The sequence below is a fragment of the Salmo trutta genome, chromosome 20, assembly GCF_901001165.1.
Source record: "Salmo trutta chromosome 20, fSalTru1.1, whole genome shotgun sequence".
Classification (NCBI taxonomy): domain Eukaryota; kingdom Metazoa; phylum Chordata; class Actinopteri; order Salmoniformes; family Salmonidae; genus Salmo; species Salmo trutta.
Window position 1 is genome coordinate 40,602,811 of NC_042976.1, and position 21,778 is coordinate 40,624,588.

Below are 21,778 nucleotides of genomic sequence, written 5' to 3' on the forward strand. Positions count from 1 at the left end.
ACTGAATTCAATTGGCTGTCACCAAGCATTTAAGTTCCTCCTTATGTTTTCTAAGTGCTGTGTATTTCTAGGGTGTGAGTCCTGGATGGGTGCCACCAGCCAACTAATACTGTTACATAGTGTTACACTGGAGATAATAGAAGGATGTGTAGCTTAGAGAGATGAGCCTGCAGTCCCAGCTTGGACAGTGACAGTAGACAACGCCAGCGGTTCACCATAGGTCATTGCCCTATTTGTTGGTGACATCAGGGTGAATTATCACTCCTGGCCTACAGTGTACCCTGCCTGCCTGCGTGCTGCTCTATTCTCACGGGACCCAGCAGCAGTTTCCTACACATAGAGGCACTAGGGACACATGGTGCCACATTTTTCACCCTGCAAATTAATGGGAAAATAGGAAGCAAGGCGAGGTCTCAAAGCAAGCTGGGGACTGAGCAGGATAATTGGGAGGTTTTCACCGCAGCATGCATTCTCATTATGCCTTAGTGATGCATCATCTACTACCGTACCACCTCAATCTAACTCAGTTTAGGACTTGACAATCGATGAATGAGCTCATCGTTTTCTTTTTGTAAGCAGATGTGTCCTTAAAACTCAGTTCACACAGTATAAACTTTAAAATGTTGCCCAAGATGTTTCTAACAGGGTGGATATTTCCTGTTACTGGTAGAGTTCTTCAGTGTTTTCTATTGTGTTGAATGTGCTCTGGGTTTGATTGTGTTTGTCTGCTTGCTTCAGGTAATGAGCTGATTGGGCACACCTGTGCCCCTCCCTATAATTGAGGAGCATAATGGTGTGCTTTGGGTGCAAGCCAAGCCATATCAAGTTGCAATGCCAGTTGCTGTAAGGTTGAGGTGTATTGTTGATGGCCAAAGCTATAATATAGAATTTCTGAGTGACCTGACCAAATTCACATAGAAATGTGTGTTATATATTGTCATCAGTCTAAGAAGCGGTAGATCTGTTCTATTTGAGTTGTGTCTATGCTTCCCGTTCTTAAGTTTCATGTTTGGGTCTTTTACTTTCAGTTTTGTATAACAGCTGAAAATACAATAGTTTTCGTTATGGAAAATATATTTCACAGCAGTTTAGATGGTACAATGATTCTCTAGGCTATACTTGTTTTGTCACAAACTGAAATTAAGCAAACTATTAGAATAGAGTGATTGCTGCGTAGTGGCTCTTTTTAAAGTAAAGTCATTGGCTGTATCTTGGTGTGGCCGCTTTGAGCCCAACAAGGTAAAGCCAACCTACTGAATTGTTTGTATTCTGATATGTATACTCTTTAAAGGGGAAGGCTAACATTTTGTATTGAATGTAGCTTTGCGTCACTAACTATTGCAGCCTTGTGTGGCTTCTCACTGTGTTCTGTTTGCTGTGTTATTCACCTGTAAGCATTGTGTGGCTCCTGAACCGTTTGCTGTGCCTTACCGAAGAACTTATTGTGCAACTCAATATTAGGAAGGTGTTCCTAATGTTTGGTATATTAAGTGTTTGAAATCCTTTTAACTATACTGAACAAAAATATAAACGCAGCGTTTAAATGAGCCATGTTTCATGAGCTGATATAAAAGATCCCCGAAGTGTTCCATATGCACAAAAAACGTATTTCTCTCAAATGTTGTGCACAAATTTGTTTACATCCCTGTTCGTGAGCATTTCTCCTTTGCCAAGATAATCCATACACCTGACAGGTGTGGCATATCAAGAAGCTGATTAAACAGCATGATCATTACACAGGTGCACCTTGTGCTGCGGACAATAAAAGGCAGTTTTGTCACAATTCAATACCACAGATGTCTCAAGTTTTGAGGGAGTGTGCAATTGGCATTCTGACTGAATTTCCACCAGACCTGTTGCCAGAGAACTTAATGTATATTTCTCTACCATAAGCCACCTCCATCGTCATTTTAGAGAATTTGGCTGTACGTCCAACCTGCCTCAGAACCGCAGACCTCAGGGTGAGCGGTCTGCTGATGTCAACGTTTTCAACAGAGTGCCCCTTGGTGGGGTTATTGTATAGGCAGGCATAAGCTACAGACAACGCACACAATTTGAATGCACAGAGATACCGTGACGAGATCCTGAGGTCTATTGTCGTGTCATTCATCTCCCGCCATCACCTCATGATTCAGCATGATAATGCACGGTCCCATGTCGCAAGGATCTGTACACAGTTCCTGGAAGCTGAAAATGTCCCAGCTCTGCCATGGCCTGGATACACACCAGACTTGTCACCCATTGAGCATGTTTGGGATGCTCTGGATCGACGTGTACGAAAGCCTGTTCCAGTTCCCACCAATATCTAACAACTTCGCACAGCCATTGAAGAGTGTGACATCATTCCACAGTCCACAATCGACAGCCTGATCAACTCTTTGCGAGGGAGATGTCGCGCTGCATGAGGCAAATGGTGGTCACGTCAGATTCTGACTGGTTTTCTGATCCACGCCCCTACCTTTTTTTTAAGGTATCTGTGACCAACAGATGAATATCTGTTTTCCCGGTCATGTGAAATCCATAGATAAGGGCCTAATGAATATATTTCAATTTACTGATTTCCTTAACTCAGTAAAATCGTCAAATGTTGCGTTTTATATTTTTGTTCAGTGTAGATTGGTGAGTGAAGATTGGCAACACATACTCCACACCGACTATTAACACAGCCCTATGCTGTACTCCCTGTTCACCCACGACTGTGTGGCTTTGCACGACACCAACTCAAAGTTTGCTGACGACACCATGGTTCTTGGCCTGATAACCAACAACGACGAGTCAGCCTATAGGGAGGAGGTAGATGTACTGTCATTGTGGTGCCAGGACAACATCTCCCTCAATGTCAGCAAACAAAGGAGTTGATTCTTTATTTCAGGAAGCAGAGCAGGGAACATGCCCCGATCCACATCAAAGGGACTGCAATCGAGAGAGTCAGCAGTTTTAAGTTCCTCAGCGTCCACATCAGAGGGCTTGACATGGAACAACAACACCACCACTCTTCTCAAGAGGGCTCAACAGGGTCTCTACTTCCTAAAGCGGCTGAAGAAATTTGGCATACCACCCCGGGTCCTCTCCAAAAACTACCGCTGCACCATCGAGAGCATCCTGACCGCTTGCATCATGGCCTGGTACGGGAACTGCTCCGTCCATGACTGCAATGCCATTCGGCAGGCAGTGACGGCCGAGTACATCACCGTGCTCCCACCCATCTAAGACATCTACTCGAAACGGTGCCTGATGAAGGCCCGCAGCATCATCAAGGACCCCACACACCACAGCCACAAGCTATTCTCTCCCTTACTGACAGGCAGACGTATCGGAGCATGAGGTCTGACACCAACAGCCTCGGAGGCACTTTCTATCTACAAGCCATCAGACTGTTGAACACCTGAACTGGACTGACCACCTGCTTTGATTCTCTGCACCTTAGAACACATGCACTCACTCACGTACACACCCACGTATACATTCTTGCTACCCACACATCACAACTGCTGCTACCAGACTCTTATCATGATTGCTAAATACTGCACAATTTAAACACTTGCCCCCCAAAACCCCCTTCCCCAAAACAAAATATTTTACGATAAATTGTGCCTTCCTGTATTACGGTAAAATGTTTATTCTATTCTACTGAGACATTTACTACGTTCCTATTCTTTTTTTCTTATTGTTGCGTTGTTGAAGAAACCTGCAAGTAAGCATTTCGTTGGACTTTTCAGCCCTGTTTACATGTATATCCTACTACTAGTCACGTTTTGTGATTAAACCCACCTCAACCACTCCTGTACCCCTGCACATTGAATGAGGTACTGGTACTGACCTGTATATACAGTTGAAGTCGGAAGTTTACGTACACTTAGGTTGGAGTCATTGAAACTAATTTTTCAACCATTCCACAAATTTCTTGATAACAAACTATAGTTTTGGCAAGTCGGTTAGGACATCTACTTTGTGCATGACACAAGTCATTTTTCCAACAATTGTTTACTGACGGATTATTTCATCATAATTCACTGTATCACAATTCCAGTGGGTCAGAAGTTTTCATACACTATGTTGACTGTGCCTTTAAACAGCTTGGAAAATTCCAGAAAATGATGTCATGGCTTTAGAAGCTTCTGATAGGCTAATGGACATCATTTGAGTCAATTGGAGGTGTACCTGTGGATGTATTTCAAGGCCTACCTTCAAGCTCACTGCCTCTTTGCTTGACATCATTGGAAAATCAAAAGAAATCAGCCAAGACCTCAGAAGAAAAAAATTGTAGACCTCCACAAGTCTGGTTCATCCTTGGGAGCAATTTCCAAACGCCTGAAAGTACCATGTTCATCTGTACAAACAATAGTACGCAAGTATAAACACCATGGGACCACGCAGCCGTCAGACCGCTCAGGAAGGAGACGCGTTCTGTCTCCTAGAGATTAATGCACTTTGGTGCGAGAAATACAAATCAATCCCAGAACAACAGCACCAGACCTTGTGAAGATGCTGGAGGAAACAGGTACAAAAGTATCTTTATCCACAGTAAAACGAGTCCATTATCGACATAACCTAAAAGGCCGCTCAGCAAGGAAGAAGCTACTGATCCAAAACTGCCATAAAAAAGCCAGACTACGGTTTGCAACTGCACACGGGGACAAAGATCGTACTTTTGGAGAAATGTCCTCTGGTCTGATGAAACAAAAATAGAACTGTTTGACCATAATGACCATTGTTATGTTAGGAGGAAAAAGGGGGAGGCTTGCAAGCCGAAGAACACCATCCCAACCGTGAAGCACGGGGGTGGCAGCATCATGTTGAGGGGGTGCTTTGCTGCAGGGGGGACTGGTGCACTTCACAAAATAGATGGCATCATGTGGAAGTAAAATTATGTGGATATATTAAAGCAACATCTCAAGACGTCAGTCAGGAAGTTAAAGATTGGTCGCAAATGGGTCTTCCAAATGGACAATGACCCCAAGCATACTTCCAAAGTTGTGGCAAAATGACTTAAGGAGACCAAAGTCAAGGTATTGGAGTGGCCATCACAAAGCCCTGACCTCAATCCCATAGAAAATGTGTGGGCAGAACTGAAAAGGAGTGTGCGAGCAAGGAGGCCTACAATCCTGACTCAGTTACACCAGCTCTGTCAGGAGGAATGGGCCAAAATTCACCAAACTTATTGTGGGAAGCTTGTAGATGGCTAACGAAAACGTTTGACCCAAGTTAAACAATTTAAAGGCAATGCTACCAAATACTAATTGAGTGCATGTAAACTTCTGACCCACTGGGAATGTGATGAAATAAATAAAAGCTGAAATAAATAATTCTCCTGTACTATTATTTTGACATTTCACATTCTTAAAATAAAGTGGTGATCCTAACTGACCTAAGACAGGACATTTTTACTCTGATTTAAATGTCAGGAATTGTGAAAAACTGAGTTTAAATGTATTTGGCTAAGGTGTATGTAAACTACCGACTTCAAATGTACTTGCATTTTCATGTTTCTAACTCGCATCATAGTTCTTGTTCGGTTTTTATTTTATTCTATTGTCTTTATTGTAATTGTCACTGCATTGCTGGGAAAGAGCTCTCAAGGTAATAATTTCACTGTACTGTTTTACACCTGTTGTTTCCTGTGCAGGTGGCTAAACTTTGAAACTTTGTATACTACAACTTGGAACTTTACCTAGCCACAACTTGCCTACTCTCAGCAAGATTCTTGTGCAACAGGCAACAATTTGTGGTCGGCCTTCAATACCTACCCCGGGATTGAGTCATTGAAACTGTAATTACTTATTTATAACATCGTAATAAACTATATATTTTTAACTCTGTTTAGTGTGATCTGTTTCCATGGCCTTGTATCCAGTTGTTGTCCTGGTTGACTCTGCCCTTTCCGACAAGAATCCGTCGTTACAACTGGCACGGTATCAGCTACAGGAATAGTATTTTGTGTAAACCCTGCATGTTACATGCTAAACCTCAACCTCTAGGAGATTAGAGGATGCTTTTAGTCACATGAAATGGCCACAGGTGTGAGTCAGCTCTTGTTGTTCATTCTGTTTTTCTTTTTATCTCATTCATTGCAGATGGTTTTGGCTGCTTGCAGGATGTGGGGTATAAGCACAGCACTCTATTTTGTGTTTTGCGCCAGTAGATTATTCTCCAAGATGGGACAGTAATGGTTTATATGGACAATGAGTAAGCCCTCTGCTGTGCTGTGTTACCAGGGTCGCCCTAATCAGTGGAGATTGTGTGTGTGTGTGAGAGAGAGAGACAGGAGAGCAGCAGGGGCGGACACTGCAGGGGACAGAGATGCAGTCCCTGCCTGCCTCCCTGCCTGCCGTGAGAGCTGGATTAGGCACTGGCTGCTGTTTTCAAATTGCTCTAAATTCTCTGAGATTAAGGGGAAAATGAATGAACAGTGACAGTCTGTCATGGGGGAAAATGCTTAATATCAAAACAGCCATGCAATATCCAGAACACATCCATAAAAACCAATATACAGTATACATGGGATCCTGTTTGATGATCTAGTGTTGAAGGTACATTATCCATTAAGCTCACTGTATACCGGTCTTAAAAGTCCTACAAATATAAATAGAACAAGCATGAACAGTGCTGGGTACAGTCTTTACTTTATTATCAGGAGGTTTACATTGCTTTGCTCACTTTCAAGGTTTAAAGAGCACCCGTCGGGCTGATGATCAATGTCCTTAGCTGAATGATGCTAACCATATTCCTATGCAGCCTTCCACTACAGGCTGTTAGTGGGGCTTTTAATGCCAGTCTTAATGTCAGACTACTCCAGACTGCATAGTGATCCACATGGGAACAATAGATCAGAGTAACCACTCCCTGCAATGTCATAGACGAGGACCTAGGGATGTGTGTGCAGCATCACACAAGGGAGAATAGTCATGTAATTTCGCTCACTGGCGGTATCTGTTTGTCAATGTTATAAGCCCCAATACCTCTACTCCCGTAGTACTGTTAGTCTCTGACATCTCTCAAGCAGTATAGACAGTACAGACAGTACATTTTCTTCTGCAATGCATCATATGCATCATATTCTTTTAATGACAGTAACTTAGTTAATGGGGCAATCTGGGATTTAAAAATAATGCATGTACCAATCCCAGATTACCCCGTTTATATACGACTAATTAGGACTTCAGTAACCAGCAGCCATTAGAGACATCAAACCACCGCTGGTAAGTAGGTGCCCTTACCATGTCATGGTTTGCAATCAAAGTGAGCGCCAGCCGTCATAGGCACTGCTGGAGCTATTTCCTGTCTTTCACACTCAGGATGCTGACTGCTGAGAGATAAGGGGCCAGATTGGAGGGTCTGTAATGTCCATACCCAAGGGCACTAGGGCGTCGGTGGGAGACTGCTTGCTTTGTGTAGAACACTCAAACGAGATCAGTAAATATTACTCCTCACCCACCCGTCGGTTCTCCTCTGCCGTGAACACTCAGCATATTTGATCATATAAATCAAACACACCCGTGACTAAGATATGTGCATTAGTCATATTCTGGCACCATCTCTAGAGTAAATACAAGTTATTTTGTAGTGTCTTGCACTGTTCTAAGAATGAATCCGTTTCAACATAACAAATTCAGCTTTAATTGTACAACAGTACGGATGACATCAAAACACACGCCATTTTATTATTTTATAACTCATAACTTGATTGTGGGTGAATGATGACCAGGCCTGGTACATATCTGCAGGGTCCCAGTGTAACTGTAGAATGAGTAATGGGTGAGGCCTCGCGATTCCCTTAATGCAACTGTGATTGAATAAAAGCCCACAGATACAGCTTTAAAGCCAGAGGGAGGCTGTGTTTTCCTGTAAGCCACACCAACAGCTCTGCTTAGCCACAGCAGAACCACCACGCCTTGCAGAGATCACAACACATCAGGTCAAAGCAAAAATACACATACATTCACTCTGGGTCTATAAATATGTTTTGCCAGAAGCCAAAATATGGCTTAATTGAGACTTGTGAAGAACTGTCACGGATAAAAAATGCCTGAGAAACTAAGTTTCACAAAGAAGCTGTGCCTTTTACTGGTCTTGGGGAAAAAAGAGTGCTCAGCTGTTAACGTGACCAATAGCATCACAATAACTGATAGTGTACGCAGCTGCATATGGTTTACAACGTAATATACAGGTAACAGACAAAATAAAGGAAACATCCAACATAAAGTGGCTTAAACAGGGCGTTGGGCCACCACGAGCCAGAACAGCTTCAATGCACCTTGGCATAGATTCTACAAGTGTCTGGAACTCTATTGGAAGGATGGAATGCCATTCTTCAACAAGAAATTCCATAATTTGGTGTTTTGTTGATGGTGGTGGAAAACTCTGTCTCGGGCGCCGCTCCAGAATCTCCCATAAGTGTTCAGTTGGGTTGACTGGTTACTGAGACGGCCATGGCATTTGGTTTACATGATGTTCATGATAATCAAACCATTCAGTGACCACTCGTGCCCTGTGGATGGAGGCATTGTCATCCTATAGGGGGCATAGCCATGCTAGCCGAAATAATGGCCTTCCCAGCAGTTTTATACATGACCCTAAGCATGATGGGATGTTATTTACTTAATTAACTCAGGAACCACACCTGTGTGGAAGCAAGTGTTGACATGATTTTGTCAGCTACTTGTAGATATCTTGCATGTGCTATATTGTGCATTTGCATGCAGTTCAAATACTCGGATATACATACCAGAATGAGATTAAAATAGCCCTCTAAAAAGAACGCTGGAAGACAAAATATGATGCAAGATTTTACACACCACAAGTAAACGCTTATAATGAAAGGAGGCATAAAAAAAGAAGGGGACAGTGCAGTACACATGCCATCTATTGAATATGTTGTTCTACTGGAGAAGATGGGCGGTGCGCTCCTACTGAAATATAAGGACAGATGTTGCAGGACAGTAAGAAGGGCTTTTCATTCTGCACACATTTGCATTTGTTTACACAGAGATTAGCAGAGCTGCCGATTGGTCATTTAGGGATTTCACGAGTTCAAATATAACACTCATTGAGTACATTTGAATTGTTTTGCTACACAATAAGACATAACAATGCAAATAAAATAAAAAACGCCAAAAACAGTGTTAAAGAGTATTTTATATAAGGAAATCTAGCGTCTGAAACTTCAGCACCATGGACAAGTCCTCGTGTGCCATAACAGCATAGGCTTCTCACGAGCTGTTACAGAACGCTTTCATGTTGTCATTTCGAAATGGTAAAGCTCAAGCTGCCCAGTAATGGCATGACACATACTGTGGATAAAGTACATCTTTCATTTCTCGTTGTGGCTTCATTATTTTTGTACCTGTGAACTCACCGAGCAAAGCCTTTTTCGTGAATATATAGCCTATACTGTCTGTGGATGATATAACATATATACTCTACGTAAATAAAAACCACGTGGCTCAAAGATGCCAAGGTTAGCGCTATCAGGGGTCCTTAGGACGTCCTTCCCCTAAACCCTACTCTTACCCTAACCTTACCCTAATTCCAACCTTAACCATGTTACATTTCAACTTCAAAATTGGCAGGGACGACGTCCCAAGGATCACAGATAGCAAGGACAAAATATCTAACTCATAGCGCACATATTACCTACGCACTGAACACGACATACTGTATGTACAGGTCGAGGTTGCTTCACTGTAGTTTCTCAGCACTGCAAATTAACCTTACCCGAGGTGGCAGCGCTGTGCACTAAGCCCTTAGGGGGGTAACGTCACTCCCCCTGGCATATCAGCCCCTGTCCTCTATTCTTGTCCACCACATCGCCACAGAGAACGTCAACATCGCATCCATCTTCAACTAGAAATGGTTTACAAACTATATCTGACCAAAGCAGAAATCCTCCCCGATTCCGTAGTATCGGCAAGGAGTCATTCAAATGCTCTGGTATGCATGCTGGCTGAAGTGTATTCTAGTGAATTTGGGAAAGGTCATTTAAAGTGCAAGGTGAGTGCGCCGAGAATGATTTGTGACAAAGGAAATATCAGCAAGAATCAACAACAGTAACTTCAGGGTCTCATTGCGAAAGCGCCTTTACACAAGAGCACGGAATAATCATGCCTGTACGAAGAGGTCACGTTGCGCCACAAAATACATTTCTTGGGATAATAATACGGAAATTCGAGGGACAGAGTAAGTATAACATCCCTGGTATCCTCGTGCTAATCTAAAGTGTTGTTCTTGGCGTTGTGGCGCGTGTGTTATGTTAGTCTGTTTGTAAAAGTGGGTATAGAGTGGGCATAAAGTTAGGTTTTAAAAGCTGTTGGATCGTATGAATTAACGTTCATATTTCTCCAATTAAGAATGGGTTTGTTCATTTAAAGAATGCGTTAGAGGAACACATCAAGCAGTGTCAAGAATGTATTTTGTTATGCTCTAGTCTTAAGCCAATAGATGTTCTCAGAAATCAAGTGCTATTTGACAACTTCTCGACAGTTATTTCAAATGATGCCACATTTGTATTAATGATATCAAATACTGGACTGTCTTCAATTTACAAATACTCTTAAAATGTTCATAAACCTCAAATCTAGACACTACAAACCAATTGGTTTGATAGCATTGTGAGTTTTTGTTTCCTTTTTCTTGCAGATAGGAAATTTGTCATAGCCAATGCCCGGGTGCAGAACTGTGCAATCATCTACTGTAACGATGGCTTCTGTGAGATGACTGGCTACTCCAGACCGGACGTCATGCAGAAGCCGTGCACCTGTGAATTCCTCCACGGCGAGCACACTGACACACATGCCATCAGCCAGGTGGACCAGGCTCTGATGGGCTCAGAGGAGCGCAAGGTGGAAATCACATATCATCGCAAAGATGGTGAGTCAGTCAGCCGGGCCAGCAACAGAGAGGTAGCCTTTATACACTAGGTGTGACATGCTGTCTCTGAGAAATCATAAGTTACAGTCCCACCGCAAGACGTCCACCTCCATGTGAGTCCCAAATGGCACTCTGTTCTCTTTATAGGGCACTACTTTTGACTAGAGCCCTTTGGGTTCTAGCGCACTACAAAGGGAATATGGTGCCATTTGAGATGCAGCCTTGTTTTGATTACATGTGCCGATATCCTACTTGAGAGAATCGGTGAACACAGTAGAGATGAGGTTATACAGTTTTGACAGTGCACTTGACAATGAGAAGTAATGAGAGCTTTTCCTTCAATTAAGAAAGTGTCTCCATTGACCTGTGCAATAAACGTCACTATTCATGTGGATGGAGCAAACAACATTTATAGGCAATTAACATTTATAGGAAAGGACTATCAATAGCCATTTTTCCTATCTATGTAGAATGTGGATCTTCCTTTGCATTTACTGAACAATGCTACTTTGGAAAATGTTTTATTTAGCTACCAACAATAACAATGTAGGTCTTAAACCATTATGGATATCATTGTTTTGATGAGGTATGATGTGAGAGTTTCAGTAAATGTTATTATACTCTAAGCGAGGAAGCAAGATAACCTTTGACAATGATATCTGGCTTGATTTTTATTTTTTTTAAATGCCATTGCATAATGGAGGTGTAATCAGTTGCTTGGCAGACAATGCCAGAAGGCTGAACATTCCAATTTATTGAAGACCTTGGCATCGGAGAGGTATTATAGTGATATACAGCATCTAGGAGCATGAACCAGCATATTATCAATTTCCAATTGTATGTATAGTAGAGACTGTCAGTGGCAATATGGTCGTTTGTACCTTCTCTTGGTCCTAGTTGTCACTAAGACACATGCAGCAGAGAGAGTGGATCTTGACTCTGACAAGGTCAATGGGGCTTGGTCAGCTGCCATGGCACGGTAGGGAGTAGTGTGTTGTCTGTGACTGACAGAGGAAAGGAAAGTGCTGTCTCAGTTCACTCTGGTCTAGAGCACAATATGCCGCGACTCACCCGCCTTCCTCCAAGGCTGTTCCAGACGATTGTAATGACGATACAAATAGCTAACAGCGAATCAATGTAGTCTTGTTTCACAATGACGATAAATCAATGAATTACTGCAGTATTTGCATACCATCCTGTAAAATATCTCAACAGTGGCGAGACGGGCCATGCCCAGTCACAACCCTTGTAGAGAAATCTATGAGAGTGAACAAAAACAATTAATCCAGTAATCAATGTACCATCATCAGACTGGAACCAGGGCTGAATCCCAAATAGTACCCTATTCCCTACATAGATCACTACTTTGGACCAGAGCCTTATGGGAATAGGGTGCCATTTGGGATGCTGCCCCAGCTTCAAAAGGTGGGCTTTTCTGTTTTCCTCTCAATTAGATTTAACTGTCGGTTCCGAGTTTTTCCCATAGATATTATTCGAATTCCTAATTCTATGGCTTTTCCTGAGCACATGAACTGAGCAAGGAAAGGACATGTGAGTTACCGTATTGAGCTTCATCCCTGTGAGGGGTGACACCAGGTTTGATTCTAACTGTACTGTGCATTATGTCTATGAGGCATTGTTATTCCAGCATACGTTCAAGGTCCTTGACTCCTCTAGATGTAATCCAAAAAGCAGATGTGGTTATTATCTCGTCTATCCTTGTTTGACTGTTCTGGCGAGGACCTTCAGTCCTCTTTGGGTTCCATTTTCTTGGGCCACTATCCCCACATGGGTTCAGTGCTTTTTTAGCTTGACTCTAGACATGATATGAACCGTGTTCAGTGCAGGCAGCAGTGCTGTGAAGTCGCAGTGAATTAAAAGGAAGTTGCTGCTCAATGACATACATCTAAAAATGTAATGCCACCTCCTGCCATTGTCAGGCAGTGCGCTTTTTGGTCAGTATAATTCACCCCTCAAAGTCATTGCAGTGTCGCTCCTCTTTTCAAGGGATAGTATATGATGACAGGAAGGCAGGTCATATTTTTTTGTTCCCCCGGCTCACGGCAATAAAGAACGTTTAACCCAACATGTTCTCTGCTTGTTCACTATATATGTGCATAGTGAAAAATGACTGTAGATTCACCGAAAAATCAAAATAGTTCAATTTTTTATCTTCCAGCAGCAGCAGTCATCAGCCTAGGCATATTTCTGCTAATCACGTGGGAATCAGAGCCAGATGTTCCTCGAGTAAGTCGAATAGATTGTTTCAGAATCCTGGAGAAAGACAATAACACAAAGTACCCTAGGGAGCCATTGGTGAGGAGTACCTCTCTGAAGAGCAGGGTTTTAAAGTCACTTTAGTCTCCGTGTAGTTCTGTATAAACTCAATGTGTCAATCATGGTTAATAAGGAATGGGAGCAGAGTAAAAGCCATGCGACACATTCAAACTTAATCATTACACTCGCTCTCCCTCCCTCCCGTGCCTCGAGACAGGTCTCTTAATACTTCTCAGAGGAGTCTAGAGTGAGGCGCAGGGCTCATGAATAAAGATGTCAAGGATGACACTGCGGTGACTGGGAGTGAGCGGCTTACCGCGTAAATGCATTACAGGGCCATGGAAGGGCACAATCCACAGGCTCCCGTAGACGGGAACACAAATGCAAGATTCATGACATCCTTGAGAGCAATGGGCCTATCGACGCGAGTTGTTTGTCGACCCCATTTTTGCTAAAGCATTTAGCTAAAGCCTATCACATTTCACCGAGTGGAAATGACATTAGCCACAATAGGGCTGAACCAGTGTTGACAACATAGAGAAATAGTTGAGCATAAGGATGAATAGGCGATAGTGTCACGGCACAGGAAATGGAGGAAGTGTGCCTGGCCAATATTAAATCATGACTCACAGCTCGATGGTGTTAGACCTCAGGTGCTCCCTCTTGCTTGCTCACTCACCGTCTACAGGAGCGCGATACTATCAAATGAATCAGAGTCATGCCGACATGTTAGTATAAAACTGCAGATGGGAATAGTCATGCTTAATATCTCTAATTTGGTTTTCATACTGTGTCATGTTCCCATGAGGAGGGGGGGGGGGTCTTGAAATGCCCGGTGACGACATCATCAGCAACACATCTCTAGCTCTTTGCCCCTGCAAAAAAAGCTGAAAAGTGAAGCTGTTCATGCGTATGCTTCGAAAAGGACAATCGAGACCGCAGTGAGATACACATCCAAAACCGTCGCCACAGGCACATTATCGCTCATCTCGGCGTTGAACAGTATATAGTTGTGAGAGGAGATGAATCCGAAATCACAACGTCTTCCCCGCTCAAAGAAGATTCCTAATCAATGAGATAAATACCTTCCTTTGCTGGGCTTTGTAAAACGATCCTATTCCGACGGGTGTAATAGTACTTTGGGAATGAATGAGTGAGTACAAAGGGAAGCTTGACACTGAGCAGCACGCTGAAGTTAAATATATAACAGTCCCAGCATAGCTAGCCGTGCTGCTGAGGTATGCGTGGGTGCAGGGTTTCAAAGGTGACTCCCCTTTGAGGAGCTGGAGGGCCGTCTCCCCGCTGCAGGGTGATGGGGAGGGTGGGGGCGACGTGGGGGACACAGGGGCACTCACAGTTGGCTGCTTCGGGAGACCTGGATGGATGCGCTCAAAAAGAGGTGCATGCATTTTTTATTGATCTTAGCCTCTTTGGTTACTCCCAGTATGTCGCAAAACACATTTAGCGTTTGCCAAGGTCAGACGTTTATTAGAAAGAAGCCATCCTATCAGAATAATGATCGGATTAAATTAAAACATATCAGGTTTGAATTAGATTAGTAGATTTTGCAGAAGTCTTCGATAAAATGGGCCTGATATAAAAGCTGTTCTTGACAGGCTCTCTGTAATTATCATCTGACAAAAAACTAATTAACACTGAGTACAGTAGGTAGCAGATGGAGCACTGAACATCACGAACACACGCCTTGGCCAGTCGCCCTACATGTCCACATATGAATTCATATCTCCATTTCATGGGGGACCCTCTTGAATCCAATCCAACAGCCACCAAACCATCTGTTTTACTTCCAATTAGCTTTTGCCAGCAATTAGCTATTTCAGCCCATTGGATGACAAATATCAGCTAGCTGGCTTGCTAGCAAAACACATACAGCAAGATGCACTTGAAATTGGTGTTCATCTTGATGACTTAGAGGACACTGATTAAAGATGAAAGTAGGCCATGATGACTAGCTTAGGGCAGTCTTAACGGAGGCGAGATATGGCCACATGGCCAACAGACTCCAAACAAAGGGTTAGTATGCCTTCCCTCCCCTTACATATTCCCCTCTTGATTGGCTATGCCCCGGTGCGGTTGTGTATGGCCTCCGCAACACAGCCCTGCAACAACCATGTCACATTGTATTAGCACGATAACCGTGGAGAGTGTCATGACTCATGTATAGCCTGCTCCATCTGGAACTGCTGTTTTTCTCTCTAAATGTTGGGATTCATAGCGAATCCAAAAAAATGAAGATCAGTGTTGAATGTTTTTAATATGGGAATGTTTCTCCCCTCGTTGCACTAGCATTTAACCTTAAGACGCGTCTGCTGAGCAAAATAACAAAAACGTGTGCCTATATCAATTTTGTTTTCAATAATGTAACGTACCTATAAAGATCCTAAATAGTGTGAGTGAGTACTGAGTATGTTTAAAGGAAGTACTACTCATAGCTAACTGTCCTAAACCCACCCTTATAAAAGTACTTTAAGACTTCTCTTTCTCGTCAGAATGCTTCTGTACAGAGAAGTATTCCAAGACGGAGATCACACAGCTGTAGACCTTTAGCAATCAATAATGGCTCGATGTGCAGCCATCTTTTCAATTATTGATGGTGGAAATAGAATCTAATGAAATTTCCATCATCTTGAAATGGGAACTGATATCAGTACAGCGCTGTATCTATGTATTCACACAGGCACAATACTTCTACAGGACTGGCAAGACATTGACCTTGTGCAGTCATTGGTAAGGAATGATATCTATTTTTATCCATACTTGAAAAGCATTGGAAGGAAAATTATAGTTTGCAATGCCAAGGTGATGTACGGTCATCATGTGTATAGTATGCAAAATAACACGAATTCAGATATATCTGATCTGTCACAATTTAGACTTCACTTACTATTGGCAACACATTGAATATATAGTAAATTAAGAATCAATTTCCCTTATCAGTTTTGTCTCTGCAGACTTTTGGGAAAATTTGAAATTCTAAGACTATCAAATCTTTCAGTTACCACATTATTTTCCTAAACCTCATCTGTGCATCTTAGGAATCACACAATTGCTTTGCTCGCTGAGCTTCTGCATTCATAGTCAGCTTGATAAAAGCTTTTTTCCATGACAGGTGTATTATCCTTAAAGGCCACAATATCAGTAAGATCAGCATTTCTCTGTGGCCTGGAATCTGACATTCAATGGGACCATGGTAAAAGCGCTGGAAATCTCATTTGACCTTCTGCCAGTCTGAAGACAGTGATCATGCTTGGGGGCTGAGGCAGCTCCTTAGGGGCTGAAGGGGCTGCTAGATTGACACTTGAAGGGAAACTTGAGCCCACCGACTGAAATTAATGATAGACCTCCAATCACTAGGAGAGACACTAATGTACACTATTAGACCTTTGTGTTCTCCTGAACCTGCCACTTTCAGTTATCCCAACCTGCCTGCAAATGATCTACAACTCACACAGGGAGGAGGCGGTAACTGGGTTGTGTTCATTAGTGCACACTATATTTCGTATCGGACACGTTCAGAAAGTCCCTCCTCGTTTCAGTCCGTCGTTTGCCATTTGTGCCTAGTGTATACAACTCGGTAACGCAACTGATAACGCAATTGTTTAGGATATGTATAGCACTGAATAACATGTCTTAAACCACAGGTCAAATGCACCACTAAATGCTCTTATTGCACATCACCCAGTGCTTTTCAGTGTGATTTACCACCAACCTGAGAGATGCACATAGTGTACGCAACACTGTTTATCCTGGCAGCTTTCCACAATCATGCACGTGGTCTGATGTGATCCGTGTACTGGCAGTGGGAATGAACTGGGGAATTCTCTATTCAATCAACACACCAGAGTCTGTCTGCCATAACAATCCTTCCTAATGACACTGAAAGGTGTGAATAGTCTCCTGACCACATGAAACCAGGACTAGGAAATGATTGGCCTGTTTTACTCCGAGTTCTATTTGCTTGTAACTTGTTTCTAGAGTAAGCATGTGTGTGTGTGTGCATTTGTGTGTATGTTAACATTATATTATAACGTTAAACCATCTTGTGTTGTGATAGAATAATCTTGAGATCACATGACTAGGCTGGATATGTCATCAGCTCATCAGAAGTATCTAACGTGATGATTCGGATTCTGCCATTCATCACCCCGGTGGAGGTAAAAAAAGAGAACGTTGGCTATTATACACCTGAGTAGGTGACTTTCAGCAGGAGACAGGATGAGGAGTCACCCAAATAGGGACCCAAATAGCTCAGCCTTTTAGCGGGGTATTGTTTTCCCATCTGGTAAGTTAAATCAATTCCCAAACATGCTGCCACAGAATCATTCTGGGTCTCCTCTTTCCTGCAGCATTTTCTTCACTGTGGTCACACAGCAGCTAGTTTCCACAGATCTAAAACGTGACGCAGTGTGAAACATTAATGTATGCCAACTAACCGATACAAGATCGGTGTATACACTGAATCATTTATTGCTGAGATAGATGTCTAAGGAGATGAATGGGGGTAATTTCCGTCATGTAATTGTGGGGAAACCTAAATGCAGTTAACTAAAATCGATGAATGATTAATGATTTTAAAGCAATGACAATGAGCAGTATTGATATCGGAGGAGATGAGTGAGGAGTTTCATACAACGGACATTATAACCCATACCAGACGAAGGCGCTTCTCTTATTACCAGTTCACCACAATTACAATAATTGTGATTACGTGGTTGTCTTACCGAACTACTGTAAGTTGAATGCACTGACTTTAAGTCGCTCTGGATAAAAGTGTCTGCTAAATGTACAAAATACAAATCCAATAGAAACGTAAATGTTTTTCACAGTTTTGGACATAAAATATTGTTGTGAAGAACGGTCATTCCGCTGGGGCTCCTATTTAAGTCTGACGCGGAAATGCAGTCCAACAGAGGATTGTTATGTTTAATCAGACAGACAGCCTACTGCTGATGAATGTGACTGGCAGTGTGGATGTGAGATCCAGCTCTGGAGGAGATTACTGTGAACACTGGTAATGTGTCCTCTGCTGGCCTGGCTGGTAGACGGTGAGAGACACATTTGCATAGGGACGGATGGGCATCTTTTGATCTTCTTTGCGTATTGCTTATTATGGCACATCGGGTGTTCTTCCTGGAAGGGCAGCAGATGTGTGGCTTGTTTTATGAGGGCAGTGAGACTCTGGGAGAAATGGAGTCCCACTGATGAAAGGATTTATTTCTCTCTGGCGTTGATGCTTCTACTCTGCATGACTCTGAATTAGTCTGAACCCGCTTTTTACAATTCAATGATAATGCTGATGGCATTATAATGCAGTGGGAGATATAGGGTTATGGAGATATAGGGTTATGGAGATATAGGGGTATGGAGGCTGCACTAGGAGATTAGGGTTGGAAAATCATCAGTTGATCTAATGACAGATTTAGCCACCAGATAAATCGGCATCATCAGTACCAAGACTATATTCATTTTTAGACCATGAGACCACCCTCAACCTCCTGGCCCCTCCAATTGCTGACGACAACGTGCGCTTATGAAATGATTTTGTTTGCGATAAGGACTGCGGTGGTCCGTGTTTGCTGTGGTCTAGTGTACTATAAAATAGATGTCTCTCCTATTCTTACCACCTTGCCCAGTCATATTCGAGGTTTCTAGGGGTTCTGATGGGTCAAACTTTGATTAGCATTTTGATAACGTACGGTATCTGCAGTATTTCACTTTTTAATGTGCATAGTATTGCTTACTAGGGTTGATTTAGAAAAAGCTGTTCAAAAAGAGGACCTTGCGTTATCATATCTTTGTACCCCCCTGACGAAGGCCATGCGGCCGAAACAACACGTCAGCGTTTTGAATCTTTGTTTCCATTGAACATGCCATACAAATAAAGGCATTTTAATGAATTATATGAAGAATGCCTTGGTCCTCCCTTCTTTTTGAAGGAATGCCTCCTATTCGAATGATATAGCCGCGCAAACATATATAGTTTCTACTTGTTTATATGGAAGGACCCTTAACATTTCAGTATGTATTTCTGTTTACGATGCTTTCTGAGAAGCTTGTTTGGTATCCTTTGAAATAAGCGAGCAACACAATTCTACTGACATTGATGCCCTACCGAGGCCTCGGGGAAGCTGGCCTAACATATTGCACCGGCTCTAAATAGATTGGAGGACCCTAAGGAACCAAAACCCATTTTTCCTGTATCATCATTTTTGTTGGTAATTAGGTAGTAGTGCAGCTTTAGCATATGTGTTATAACTAATTGACACAGAATTCAGCCAAGTTGAGGTAACTGGAAGAGAACAGTCAATCTCACTTAAAAAGGTGCTGATGGCGTTGTCAACTTTTTCTTCCTATATTATTACAGCATGGCTCAGCTATAGCATGACAAGCATTCAGGCTGGCAGATTGTTGTTGTTTTGATGTAGTGTCTCCAGCAGTGCTGAAATCATTTGCAATCTGTTAAAACTCTCTTGACCCTATTAAGTTCTGGTGTGGATATTCTAATAGTTTTAGGGGTTTGTGTGATAATTCCAGTACAACATATTTAGTAATACTATTACCTAACATAATACTGATTTGGTGATGAGATTATTAAGCTTTGATTAAATGTTGCATTCAATGTTTTGCATATACTGTGTTGTAGCCTAAATGCTTCCGTTTCCGTAGAACACACATTCACTGGGTGGGGGTCAGTTGTTTTTCTCGCTCCATTCTGCCTGGAGAAATTCAACCCAAGGTACTGATCCTTCTATAATCCATTCAGTGCATCCCAGATATTGCCATCTTATGGGCACAAGAAAGGGACTTTGTCTCAAATGGCGGCCTATTCCCTAGTGCGCTACTTTTGACCGGGGGACGCAGCCAAGATCTTGATAGTGGATTCTTCCTCCTCTTGAGAAGGCAGCTCAGCGGTAGTGGGTCTGGTATGACCCAGTAGAAACCTTGGGAGTTGACTCAGTTCCAAGCATAGTCCTGTCCTCCTATGTGTCCATTGTAAATTGTACCCTTTTCCCTGTATACAGTAGAGCACTGCTTTTGACCAGAGCCCAATGAATCCTAGTCAAACGTAGTGCACTATAAAGGGTCTAGGGTGCCATTTGGGCACATTGTGTGTGCAATGTGAAGCTCTGGCCTGTGTGCTGTATCCAGGAAAAAGCACGCTACCTATAAGGTGCCCTCTTGACCAGTCTGTGTCCATGTCGAATCAGCAAACTGCCTTACTGTCGTAAAGCTAGGGAATTCATGATGAACACTTAGCACTAAGAGAGGTGCTAGCAACATGGCATTACGATATCAATATTGCTAGAGGAAAAATAATAATTGGAATAATAATAATCTCTCTAAGTATTGCCATCTAGGGGTCAAAATTCTTTTTTTTGCAGGACACGATGGTTCCATGGGTTCCAACACTACATTATTATTAAATTGGAGCGTTCTCAGGTAGAGTAACAGGCATCCATCTTAGAATGGATTAGAAGTTATACTGTAGTGGAGCTCAACTGTGGAAGGAGATGATGAGGAGCATTAGCTTTTAGACATGACAGGTTTATTATTTCTTACAGGGACGGACTTCCAGTGCTACACTCACATAATCCCGGTGAAGAACGAGGAAGGCGTAGTGATGTTGTTCATTCTAAACTTTGATTACGTACTTGAGGAAGGAAGCAGTGACTCGACAGAGAAGCTGAATCACTCATCCCCGGAAAGAACTGATTCCAGTGAGTATCCGGATTCCTGCCCTGTATATGTCTACTGGTAATGTGGATATGCAGTATTACCTTTTTTTTTTAAATGAAATGTAATGTTTCACCCAAAATTGCACCCTATTTCCTATAAAATGTGCACTAAATAGGGAATAGGATGCCATTTAGGACACAGCCTGTGTAATGATGTAAGACCACAGCTAGATCAGGGGGAGCTCATCCCATAGGAAGTCCTAACTGACTTTGCAGTCCACTAGTAGAAGTGCCTTCCTTCCAGTTCCCAAAGACACACTCCTCTTCTATAGAAGGGCAATTACACATATGGATACTACCAATTGCAATTATTCATGCTCATCCTCATCTACATCTGCAAGAGGCTAATTAGGCAAGTTGTAGAAATTCAACCCAAGTCCCTGGAACAAATGTGGCTTAAAGTAAATGTCCAGTGTTTCCAGATTTCTATGACAAGTTTGAGGTGGGGTTTTTAAGTGTTTTTTTCACCAATTTATGCATTGGCCGCGAGTATGAGTATAGGGCGAGGCATTTCCATTATTTGGGTATGAGTTAACAGAATATGAACTTTTAAAACTGATGTTTACCGGACAGTTATTTTATCATCTGGAAGACAGCACACTAGATTGTGTTTCTCTTCACAAGTAAACTGAATAGATTTTTATTTCACCATTTATTTGGCCTCCGTCATTGTGGAATTTTGCCATCTCTTTATTTTGCTTCGTCTGTGCTTATTTTTAGATAGGGAACAAAGCAGTGGTATTTGAACTGGGGGCTGTGTCTCTTTACCATCTCCTCCACTGCTGTGTGTCAGAGGGTGTAAATGTCAACAAGACGTCTCTGCTTGCTCCTGATTTTGGAGGTGCCGAGCATCTCCTCTCACTGAGCAAGGCAGAGCC

General features: G+C 42.5%; 1 protein-coding gene across 1 annotated transcript in view; it reads left to right on the forward strand.

Annotated features, from left to right (window-relative positions):
* Positions 1-9,717: 9,717 nt before the first annotated feature.
* The window catches only part of LOC115156063 (potassium voltage-gated channel subfamily H member 7), a 47,442-nt gene continuing 35,381 nt past the window's right edge, over positions 9,718-21,778 (forward strand). The window contains exons 1-3 of the mRNA XM_029703293.1: positions 9,718-10,176; positions 10,636-10,866; positions 20,727-20,882. Coding sequence (XP_029559153.1) covers positions 10,101-10,176; positions 10,636-10,866; positions 20,727-20,882 — 463 coding nt within the window. The 5' untranslated portion in view covers positions 9,718-10,100. The remainder of the gene's footprint in view (positions 10,177-10,635; positions 10,867-20,726; positions 20,883-21,778) is intronic.